The following is a 12,373-nucleotide window of genomic DNA, read 5'->3' as shown; positions in this document are numbered from 1 at the left end:
TTCCTTCCTTCCTTCCTTCCTTCCTTCCTTCCTTCCTTCCTTCCTTCCTTCCTCCTTTCCTTCTCCTTCCCCTTCTCCTTTGTGGAGTGTTGGAGGCAGGGATTGGGGAACACCAGTGCAGTGGAAATCTTTCTTGGAAAACTTCCTTCCTTCAAACCCATATTGCAGTGAGTCAGGACATTTATTCTATGTTTGTTTCACCCAGGAGAACATTTAAATTTAACATCTCAGGTGAACTTGGCACCAGATTTAAAAGTGGCTTTATAGGGCGCTTGGGTAGCTTAGTCGTTAAGCGTCTGCCTTCGGCTCCAGTCATGGTCCCAGGGTCCTGGGATCGAGTCCTGCATCGGGCTCCCTGCTCCGCGGGAAGCCTGCTTCTCCCTCTCCCACTCCCCCTGCTTGTGTTCCTTCTCTCGCTGTGTCTCTGTCAAATAAATAAATAACAATCTTAAAAAAAAAAGTGGCTTTATATTTTTTTTAAAAACAACATGTGTGCTTTTTCAAAATAATGATAATATAAATTCCTAAACACTAAATTTTATGTGCAAGACATTTTCTAGTACTTTTCGGGGCACCTGGGTGGCTCAGTCGTTAAGCGTCTGCCTTTGGCTCGGGTCATGATCCCAGGGTTCTGGGATCGAGCCCCGCATCGGGCTCCCTGCTCGGCGGGAAGCCTGCTTCTCTCTCTCCCACTCCCCCTGCTTGTGTTCCTTCTCTCACTGTCTCTGTCAAATAAATAAATAAAATCTTTAAAAAAAAAAAAAAGACATTTTCTAGTACTTTTCATTTATTCTTTCATTAACTCAGCAACTATTTAGAGAGCACCTTCCGCGTGCCAGGTACTCCTCTCGGCACCGGTGAGACGTCAGAGAGAAAACAGAGAAGTCCTTGCATTAAGAAAGCTAGAGTCAGGGAATGGTGAATAAGCAGTACATAAACAACATCACGTATATAGGCAGTCAGACACGAGCCATGGAGAAAAATGAAGTAGAAAACAGGGCACAGATGATGGTTTTCTCACAACTCTGTGGAGGCTACAGTTTTTACCCCCACCGTACAGATGTGGAAACTGAAGCACAGGGAGGGTTAAGTGACTTACCTTTTTTTTTTTTTTTTTTTTAAGATTTTATTTATTTATTTGACAGAGAGACAGCGAGAGAGGGAACACAAGCAGGGGGAGGGGGAGAGGGAGAAGCAGGCTTCCCGCGGAACAGGGAGCCCAATGCGGGGCTCGATCCCAGGACCCTGGGATCATGACCTGAGCCACCCGGGTGCCCCTATTTTTAAAGATTTTATTTATTTGAGAAAGAGGGAGAGCACAGAGGGAGAAGCAGACTCCCTGCTGAGCAGAGAGCCCGATGCAGGGCTCGATCCCAGGACCCCGAGATCATGACCTGAGCTGAAGGCAGACGCTTCACCGATTGAGCCACCGAGGCGCCCCAATAAACAAAATCTTTAAAAAAAATAGAATTGTATCATGTTGGAAACATAAAAAAGACTACATTTGACATTTAAGTTATGAAGAACAAGATGAATACCCACAAACCCGCTACCCACATTGAAAGTGTGCAGCCCAGTGAATTTTCATACAGTGGACACACCTGTGAAAACTAGTGTCATTTAAAAAACAAGACCATCACCGGCACCCTAGAAGCTTGCTTTTCTTGTTTGTGAACTTGATATAAATGGAATCATGCAATCTGTGCTTTTTTATATGTAGCTGCTTCTGCTTAATATTGTTTGTGAGAGTCATCCAGGCTCTTGTGTAGAACACCAGCTCATTCATTTGATTACTCCCTGGATTCCAGAGTAGGAATGTACCACCATTCATTTATCCTCACCGTAGTTTTTAGAGCACTTTTACATATACCACCCCATAACAGCTACCTGGGAAAGCTATTTAGGGCTGAGTTTATTATCCCTGTTTCCTAGCTGGGAAAGAGTTAAGTGTGTTATCCAAGATGACAGCAAGTGCGGCCAATCTGTGGTGGCACCAGAATGCAGGTTTCCTGACGGATCCTGGGTTCACGTCACTCTGCTGCAACCACATTTCCTGTTGCGTCATGCATGTAACACCACTGGGGTCTGTAGCCCATCTGTCTTCAGATGCTTCCATCTTTCCTTCTCTTCCTTGGCAGGGTGGACTCACTCCCCTCCCCTCTCCCCACTTATGCTCTTTTGTTTTTTTCTTTTTTTTTTTTTTACAGTAAAAAGATCTCAGGAATCGGTACTTCCAGTCTCCCATTCTTTGTTGGACTTGCTCCGGTCAAGCTTTCAGCCCCTACATTCCATCAAAATAGGTCTTGATGAGGCCCTCAGTTCCCACCTCATTGCCAATTCCAACCGGCAACTCTTCAGTCTTCACATTGCTCAGCCTGTCCACAGAGTGATGTTAATCACTGTTGAAAGTCTCTGACTGGTTCCTAGGAAGCCAGGGTCAGTTCTCCTGGTGAACCCAGAGGCCTCCCGACACCATTCTCAGTCTCCTCTATTGGTGACACCTCCCTTCCCCTCCCCCACTCCAGTTGTTGGTGTGTTGCCGGGCTTCATCCTCAGACTCCTGAATCACTGCACACAGGGCCTAGGTGACCTCATCCTGGCTCACGGCTCTTCGTGCTGTCTGGAAGCTAACAGCTCTCCAAGGGTCATCCTAACTTGCCCTCTCCTGCACATCAGATCATGTTTTCATTTTAATTGCTATTTATTTAATGACTGTTTATTTATTTATTTTTAAAAGATTGTATTTCTTTTTTCTTTTTTTAAAAAGATTTATTTATCTGACAGGACACAGCGAGAGAGGGAACACAAGCAGGGGGAGTGGGAGAGGAAGAAGCAGGCTTCCCGCCGAGCAGGGAGCCCGATGCGGGGCTCGATCCAGGACCCTGGGATCATGACCTGAGCCGAAGGCAGATGCCTAATGACTGAGCCACCCAAGCACCCCAAAAGATTGTATTTCTTTATTTGAGAGCGAGAGAGAGCACAAGCAGGGGAGGGGCAGAGGGAGAGGGAGAAGCAGACTCCCCGCTGAGCGGGGAACCCGACCCAGGACCCTGTGATCATGACCTGAGCCGAAGGTAGACGCTGAACCGACTGAGCCACCCAGGCGCCCCTCTAATTACTATCTTATACTCAATTAAAAAAATCATAGAATTCACACAAAGACAACTCCATCTGCATGTTTAATAATCATGTTTCTAGAATAACTTTTATCTCCTCCTTCCCTCCCATGTTTTTACCGTTGTCTTTGTCTCAGTAAACTGATTTGATAAGTTGCTTGGGCCCAGGACATTGGTGTCAGCCTTATTACCTCCTTTGGTTCTGTTCTACTTAAACATTTTTTTTTTTAAAGATTTTATTTATTTATTTTGAGAGACAGAATGAGATAGAGAGAGCATGAGAGGGGGGCGGGTCAGAGGGCGAAGCAGGCTCCCCGCCGAGCAGGGAGCCCGATGCGGGACTCGATCCTGGGACTCCAGGACCATGACCTGAGCCGAAGGCAGTGGCTTAACCAACTGAGCCACCCAGGCGCCCCGGTTCTGTTCTACTTAAATCCAGTCCATCAGCAAATCCTGTGAGCTGGCGCTCTGCCTTCAAAGTATATCCCAGTTGACCACTCACCACAATTTTCACAGCCACCCACTTGAGTTTAGGTCGTCGGCATCCTCCTACGTAGCCTCTCTGCCTATTTCCTTTCTCCCCTACAGTTTATTCTCCATAGCAGCCAAAACAATAATTTAAAAATGTAGGTTGAATTATGTCACTTTTCTGGTCAAAACCCCCTGGTAGCTTCCCAGTGTTTTCACCGTGGCCTACAAGGCCTCTTCATGCCTCCGATCTCATCATCAGCTGTTTCTTTCTTTTTTTTTAAGATTTTATTTATCTATTTGACAGAGAGAGACAGCAAGAGAGGGAACACAAGCAGGGAGAGTGGGAGAGGGAGAAGCAGGCTTCCCGCCGAGCAGGACGCCCGATGCGGGGCTCAATCCCAGGACCCCGGGGTCATGACTTGAGCCGAAGACAGACGCTTGACGACTGAGCCGCCCAGGCACCCCTCATCATCAGCTAGTTCTGTCTTGCTCATTTTGCTCCAGCCACACAAGGCTTGCTGACCTTGAACATGAGTCAAGCACACTCCCACCATACTTCCCAGATACCTACCTGGTTTCCTTCCTCTCTTCCTTCATGTTTGCAGACGCCTTACCAGAGAGGCCTTTCCATCCACCTTATATAAAAATCACAGCACCCTCCCCCCAGCATGCCCTGCTGTCCCTCCCTCTCCTACTTTATTTCTCTCTAATGGTGCTCATAACCACCTGGCATTCTCTTTGTTAATTTGGCTATTGTGTTTTGGGCCTCCGCTAGAATCTGAGCAGCATGAGAGCAGGAACTGTTCAGTTTACTCTCCCGTACTTGATGAGTATTTGCTGAATGAGTGGCTATCTGAAGAGGCGTTAATGGCAGAAGTCTGAATCTCTGTCTGGACTTTGAATTTTCAGTTAAGCACTCTTCTGTGTGGCTTTACTGCTTCGCCTGTCCTGCTTCCCTGTATTACTTTTTCCCGTTGTTCAGTATGTACAGGGCTGTTATGTGCCTGGCACAGCACTCAGTGCTGGAGATAACACCAATGAAAGCAACATAGCCGTGGCTTTCTCTTCGAGCTTCCGTTCTACTAGGGAAACAGATGGTAAGCAAGACAATAAGAAATGGATAATGTAATGACAGGGGTGCCTGGGTGGCTCAGTTGGTTAAGCATCGGACTCTTGGTTTCAGCTCAGGTCATGATCTCGGGTTCGTGGGATCGAGCCCCACATAGGGCTCTGCCCTCAGCATAGAGTCTGCTTGTCCCTCTCCCTCTGCCCCTCCCCCTGCTCATGGGTGCATGGGCGTGCACGCTCGCTGTCTCTCTCTTTAAAATAAGTAAATAAATCTTAAAAAAACAAAAGAAATAGGTAATTAATTACAGACCACGCAGAGTGCTTGAAGCTGTGATCGGAGGGCTACAATATCAATGAGTGTTTGCTAGATAAAGTGATCAGGGAAGTCCTCTAGAAGGAGGTGATATTTAAGCTGAGAATGGAAAGAAGAGAAAGAACCAGCCATGCCAAAAATTAGAAAAATTGCTTCTAGGCTTAAGGAATTGCAAGTGGCTGAAGGTAAGCTAGAGCTTAAGATGCTCTAGGAGGTGTCAGAGGGCCAGCGTGGCTGCCGCCTAGCGTGGCATACCAGGAGCCTGGAGAGACAGCCGGTGGCTCCTTAGGACACGGTGAGGACTTGGTTTTTAGTCCAAGTGCAGTGGGAAGCCATTGAATGGTTTGAGCAGGGGAGGGTGGTTTGTGTTTTTAAAGAATTACTGTGATTGCTGTGTGGAGAGTAGATTGTAGGGGAAAGTAGGATAACATGCTTTCTTATCACTTAGGATTTTATTTTATACTTAGATTTTGAAAATTGCCCCAGCCCTTGGCTACAGCTATTCTACTTTCTGTCTCTATGAATTTGACTACTCTGGATACCTTATATAAATGGAATCATACAGTACTTTTCTTTCTCTGACTGGCTGATTTCACTTAGCCTCGTGTCCTCAAGATTCATCTGTGTTGCAGCACGTGTCAGAACATCCTTCCTTTTTAAGGCTGAATACTGTTCCATTGTGTGTATGTGCCACATTTTGTTTATCCATTTATCCATTGATGGACACTTGGGTTGCTCTTGCTAATAATGCTGCTGTGAACATGGGTGAACAGCTCGCTGTTTAAGTCCCTGCTTTCATTTCTCTTGGGTACTTCCTAGGAGTGGAATTACTGGATCCTATGGTAATTCTATTTTTAATTTTTTGAAGAACCACCCAGCTGTTTAAAATGGTGGCTGCACCACTTGACATTCCCACCACTGGTGCACAAGGGCTCCAGTGTCTCCACATCCTCACAAACACTTGTTATTTTATGGTTTTTCGATGGCAGCCATCTTAATAGGTATGAGGTGTTATCTCATTGTGGTTTGATATGCATTTCAGAAATCTAAGACTTTGGAAGTGTTTAAAGAAAGGAATGTGGAGCCTTTGCTTTTACCAGGCCAGAGTGGACACAGAGAGATTCCTTGGGACCTTTCGCAGAGGGCCTGGTGAGAAAGGGTGGTGGCCTGGATAGGGTGGTGGCAGAGGAGCTGAGGGGAGAGGGTGGACCCAGGTCGAAGGAGCAGAGCTTGGTGATAAACTGGGTGTTTGAGGAGATGAGGGGAGGCGAGGAAACAGTGAACAAAAATCCTGGGTCTCTGGCTTGAGTAATTGGATCGGGAATTTCTGGTCCATGTTCCCCACCCTCCAACCCAGGTAAGTGTTCATGAAGCACTTCAGTCATTTCTTTCAGTGAGGTTTTTCGTCTCAATCCCACTTCTCCCTTCGATGATTTGTGATGACCTTCACCGTTCGCCGTTCAGCTCAGGTCAGGGAGCGCTGAGCACCTGTTACAGAGCAGATGTGATGCTTGACAGTAGGGAGATAAGGATGAATAGGAGAAGGCGGTCTGGCTCTCAGAGGTTTGGTCTCAGGACTCCTTTATGCTCTTGCGAAACCATGAAGAGCTCAAAGAGCTTTTGTTTAGGTGGGTTCTATTCATTGATATTTACCATAATAGAAATAAAAAGTGAGAAACCTAAACAAAATAATAAAAACATTGTATGTTAATATAAATAATATATCTTTAATGACAAAAACTACCTTTTCCAAAACAACATGTTTAGTGACAAAAGTTGACATTATCTTCACTTCTGCAAGCCTTTTAAATGTCCGATTTGCTAGAATACAGCCGAATTCTCATATTAAATTCCGTATTTAAGTTGTTGCAACATGACAAGTCACATGGTCTCTGGAAAACTCCACTGGACACTTGAGAATGAGAGCGAAAGAGGCAGATGTCTTAGTGATACTGTAAAAATGGCTTTGGCCTCAGCATACCCTCTGCAAGGGTCTTAGAGATCCCCAGAGATCCCCAGACCATTGGATTAGTGGTGAGGGCATATGCTCTGGAGCCAGATTACATGAGCTTACATTCCAGCTCTGCCACTTATAATTAGGCAAGGATATAACTTCTGTGCCTCAGTTTGCTCGTATATAAAATGGGCATAAGTACCCACAGAGGCTCATTATAGGGGTTAAATGAGTATGGATTTATAAAGTGTTGAGAACATTGCTAGAAGACAAAGTGCCACATCAGTGTTTATTTTAATTTTATTATTATTTTTTTAATTTGTAGTCTCTGCCCCCAACATGGGGCTTGAACTCACAACTCTGAGGTCAAGAGTTACATGTCCAACCAACTGAGCCAGCTCCTCAGTGTTTATTTTTAATAATTAAGACCTGATCTTTCCTTCAAGGGATTTAATCTAGTGAAGTAGATAGATGAACAACCAGACAACTTGAGGATTTTGTGTAAGTTCGTTGATAGATGTATTTGCAGCAGGGGCATAGGAGTGGGTTTCTCAACTTTGGGGTCAAGAATCTTTGGTCCTTGGTTGTGTGAACAATAGAAGGAGCAGATTTTCTGCAGTGTTAGAATGACAGATTCTTAGTTCAGATGAGGTCCATCCCAGTTAGCATTTGTCGTAGGTTAACTTTTTCATCTTCCTTATTTGTAAAGGAATGAGTGGGAGCAGCCTAGTTGGTTTGCTTCTTTGATGCCTACGTAGAGCCAGAAGCCTGTCACAGTAGTTAGATGTCCTCACTGCCTGGGACAGCAGGTGGTCAGTGAGAGTTTATTGCCTGGTTATAAATTAATGATTATCAAAATGTGAGGAAAACATTTCTGGGATCCACTGGGATTTTGTGGTAGATATTTGTAATCACTGCATAACTCTGGGGTATTATTATAAGGAAGAAGTGGCAGATTATATTTTTATTGCAATTAAGTAAGACAAATTGAATTGCTTTGCACCTGAAAGTGATGGCAAAATTTGGCTCTTAGTGTAATGTTTGTTACTTTTGAAACTTTTGCTTTAGTAAATTAAGTTGGGTATTTTTTGAGAAACAAGACAGAGAATCATAGGGGAAGGGAGGGAAAAAATGAAACAAGACAAAACCAGAGAGGGAGACAAACCACAAGAAACTCTTAATCTCAGGAAACAAACTGAGGGTTGGTGGAGTGGAGGGGGGTGGGAGGGATGGGATGGCTGGGTGATGGACATCGGGGAGGGGTAGGTACTATGGTGAGCGCTGTGAATTATATAAGACTGATGAATCACAGACCTGTACCCCTGAAACAAATAATATATTATATGTTAATAAAAAAATAAGTGAAAAAATAAAATCTCACCTATTTAGGGGAGCCTGGGTGGCTTAGTTGGTTGAGTATCTGACTCCTGATTTCTGCTCCGGTCATGATCTTAAGGGTCATGAGATCGAGCTCTGCGTTGGTGTGGAGACTGCTTGGAATTCTCTCTCTCCCTCTCCCTCTGCCCTTTCCCCCATCCCCTTCTCTTAAAAAAAAACAAAAACAAAAAACCACACACACAAAAAACAACTCACCTATCTCACCTATTTACAATAACCAAGTTACGTGGTTTTATTAAAATAACAAGCTTCGGGGTGCCTGGGTGGCTCAGTCGTTAAACGTCTGCCTTCGGCTCAGGTCATGATCCCAGGGTCCTGGGATTGAGCCCCGCATCGGGCTCCCTGCTCGGCGGGAAGCCTGCTTCTCCCTCTCCCTCTCCCCATTTGTTGTGTTCCTTCTCTCATTGTATCTCTCTTTGCCAAATAAATAAATAAATCTTTAAAAAATAAAAAAATAAAATAACAAGCTTCAGTGTGTTTAAAAGTGTAGTATGGAAGATTCACGCTATCGGTTAAGGAAGTGTGATAAACAGGGATTGTAAGGCAATAAGATGTAGTTTTTATTTTTTTTCTTAAAATTTTTTATTTATTCATTCGAGACACACAGATACAGAGAGAGAGAGAGCATGAGCAGGGGGAGAGGCAGAAGGAGAGGGAGAAGCAGGCTCCCTGCTTAGCAGGGAGCCAGATGCGGGGCTCATTCCCAGGACCCTGGGATCATGACCTGAGCTGAAGGCAGACGCTTAACCATCTGAGCCACCCAGGCGCCCCAAGATGCAGTTTTTAAAAAGTGAGGTGGTAGTTTGTGAAAGTACTGGTATGCCAAGTTATTACTTGTCTTGAATGAGTCCTTTTTTCTCAAAGCGTATTTAGTTGTTAAGCTCTGGTGTGGTTTTCGATGCTTACTGACAACGTTAATGTTGTTCTCAGGCAGAATTGTGTTTCTACGGTTGAGTTATAGAATGTCTTTTCTCCCCTCTTGTAGATCCGACGGAGGCGCCTTGCACGACTTGCTGGTGGACAGACCTCCCAGCCGACCACCCCGCTCACCTCGCCCCAGAGGGAGAACCCTCTGGGGCCTCCTATAGCAGCATCAGCCCCAGGCCCCTCCCAGAGCCTTGGTCTCAACGTCCACAACATGACCCCAGCTACCTCCCCAATAGGTGCATCAGGTAAGCCTCATTTTCATACCTGGGACACGTTTATAATTTCAGTCATGGCTTTCTAGGAAGCTTATGGTTGTGACATTTTCACAGCAGGGTAAAATGAATTGGACAGCAGCTTTTTAAAATCCTGCAAGCAAAAAAAAAAAAAAAAATTCTGCAAGCAGTAGTTTAAAAGATTAAGATCATTATATTGTGTTTTGTTAATCTCTATTCATTTTTATGGTGATCTGTTAAAACTAATTGTTTTCCTTTCCATAACTTTCATCCTTTGTTTCAAACAGAGTCAGGTCTTAATCTCTGATGGCAAGGCGATTAAGACTTAATTTGACTCAGCTGATTTTATGAGTTTGGTGCTTTTCTTTTATGATAAAATCATCTGAAAATGCAAGATTGAAATAATGGTCAAAATAACAAGCCTCTAATTATGGATTTCCTTGTCTTCATTTTACATTGTCTTGTAATTCTTTCTCTGAGTTTTCAGGGTATAAAAGTTTATCTGATGGGATGTTTTATAGCTGTCTCATTGACAATTTAACTGTTGTGAAAATTTCTTTCTTTATAATTAATGGGCTCACAGTTAATATCCATGATTGTCTTTGTTGGGAAACAGTGATACTGATGCATACTGTATATTTGAAAATATCTGTCTTTTATCAAGTGAACTTTTCTACTGAACATGAGAATTATTACCATTACAATAAGTATTATAATTAGGATTCTAATTTTGAAAAAGCAGGGGCATTCAAATCTGCATTCTTCATCATCATGTCATTGACTAATTTAATATGATTGTTAGTTCTGCAGTCATGTAAAGCACTCCCTTAGTTGCCTTCCACATAATCTGTCTTTCTGAACTAGGTAACTCGTCAATTAAGAGTATTTGCAGAGTTTCTGTTACCATAGCTCTTGTTAGGCATTGTGGTAGACTCTTCCCCATGTCAATATAAATGCTTATACTTCCTTCTGTTGATTGTAGAAGTGAGAGATGCTTAGGCCACATCATCAGTTAGTAATAGACAGTGCCTTTGCCTGAAAGGTCTCCCCTGTACACCTGTGAGAAGCCGTGGTGGTCTTCTGGCAGGGGAAGGGCTCGGGATCCTAGTTGGGTTTTTGCCCTTTCCTTAGAGACCGTGCTACCAACAGTGCCGTTTGTCTCACCAGGACCAGGTCCCACCTGGAATGCTGGAGATGGTTGGGGGAGAGCTAGTGGGATGGGGAGGGGCCTGAGATCTCACTGCAGTAGCGGTGGGCAGACTGGAGACCGGAGCTCCGCATGCACATGGTCATTGCACCTGGTCATAGCACCCTGCCTCTTTGGGACCACCAGGAATCATCACAGCACGTGCCCTGTCCTGCTTATTATGTCAGCCACCGCGTCTCCCAGGTCCTCATCCCTTAACCTCTCAGTCTCTAACCTGTGTATGGCTTGTTACAGACACCTCTCTCCCCCCGCCCCCACCCCCAGTTCTGAAATGCTCACGGTCAGTCCCTGGCAGAATCCTTCTCTATGGACAGCCCTTCCCCTTGGGGCTCTCGCTGAATTTACTCTCTTCCTCCGTTGCTTTCTCGTTTCTTCTTCTAGGCCACTCTTCCTCCTCCCTAAGAACACATAGATTTGAACTTCGTGTCGTCGGACTGTATTCCCCACTCCTGTCCTTGTCGCAGCCATCCCCTGAACCCGTTCTCCCTGCCTCATTCGGTCCACTGTCTCCCTGGTACTGCCTGTGTCATGATTCATGGTGATTTCAGTAGCAACATGGATGACCTTCCAGGACTCTGCCCTCTCACTTTTGTGAGCCGCTTTCCCTTAGTGACCTTGCCTTCCATCCGACATCAGCTACTCATGGCCGTGGTCATGCTCTAGACCTTTACATCTCAGCGCTTCCTGACTACCACCTTCAGCTTTTTGGCTCACCCCCTCTATGCCACTTTCTTCACTTCTCCCTCCCCCAGGGTCCCCACTTACCTCCTTTCCCCATTTAAATTCCACAGTCATTTATTGTCACTCCTCTCTCTCGCCTCCCTCTCACTTTGTCTCACTTCCTTGGTTAAACCATGCTCCTGGTTTGTTTCATAAAGATTTTATTTATTTATTTATTTATTAGATTTATTTATTTATTTTAGAAAGAGCAGATGCACACATAGGCAGAGGGAGGGGCAGAGGGAGAGAGAGAGAGAGAATCCCAAGTGGATTCCTCGCTGAGTGCGGAGCCTGACGCAGGGCTCCATCTCAGGAACCTGAGACCGTGACCTGAGCCGAAATTAAGAGTTGGATGCTTAACTGACTGAGCCACCCAGGTGCACCTAAAGATTTTATTTTTAAAAAACTGTACACCCAATGTGGGGTTTGAACTCAACAACCCTGAGATTAAGAGTTCCATGCCCTACTGACTGAGCCAGCCAGGCAACCCCGCCCATGCTCCTGGTTTCAGATACCATTTCCTGGTTCCTTCCTGTCTCATGCTGTGGGACAAGACTAGAGAAAAGTCCAGAACCATGCTATCTGTCTCATTTCAGATTTGTGGTCACACACTCTCTCAGGTAGTTAGAGTGTATTTCCCATTCACTCCCCCACTCCACAGGTCGTTTCAAACCTCCTGCTTCAGTGGGCAGCACCTCGTTCTCTGTGCAACTCTGGGCTGATGGCCTGCCTTCCTATTTCATGGAGAAAACAGACAGGCGAAAGGGAATCTCTGTAAGCTCCCCATCACCGCATCCTCCTACCTGCCTGTACGTGTGGCCGGTTCTTCTTAAGCGTGAACCGTCCACCCCTGACTGAATTCTGTCCCCAGATCCCACCTCCTCTGTCCTACTCAGAGCCTTTGCCCGAGCACTTCCCATCTTTCCTGCTTCGTCAGGCTTTCTATCTCAAGTGGAAAGCTTTTAT

General features: G+C 45.1%; 1 protein-coding gene across 2 annotated transcripts in view; it reads left to right on the top strand.

The window, feature by feature from the left end:
• The window catches only part of UBE4B (ubiquitination factor E4B), a 123,666-nt gene that overhangs the window by 30,263 nt on the left and 81,030 nt on the right, over positions 1–12,373 (top strand). For both annotated transcript variants that reach the window (XM_035019829.1, XM_035019832.1), the window contains exon 2: positions 9,306–9,492. In XM_035019829.1, coding sequence (XP_034875720.1) covers positions 9,306–9,492 — 187 coding nt within the window. The remainder of the gene's footprint in view (positions 1–9,305; positions 9,493–12,373) is intronic.

The sequence above is a fragment of the Mirounga leonina genome, unplaced genomic scaffold (genome assembly GCF_011800145.1).
Source record: "Mirounga leonina isolate KUSES-001 unplaced genomic scaffold, KU_Mleo_1.0 Mir_173, whole genome shotgun sequence".
NCBI classification, from domain to species: Eukaryota; Metazoa; Chordata; class Mammalia; order Carnivora; family Phocidae; genus Mirounga; species Mirounga leonina.
Note: the sequence above shows the minus strand (reverse complement) of the source record. Positions and strands in the feature narration are given on the sequence as shown.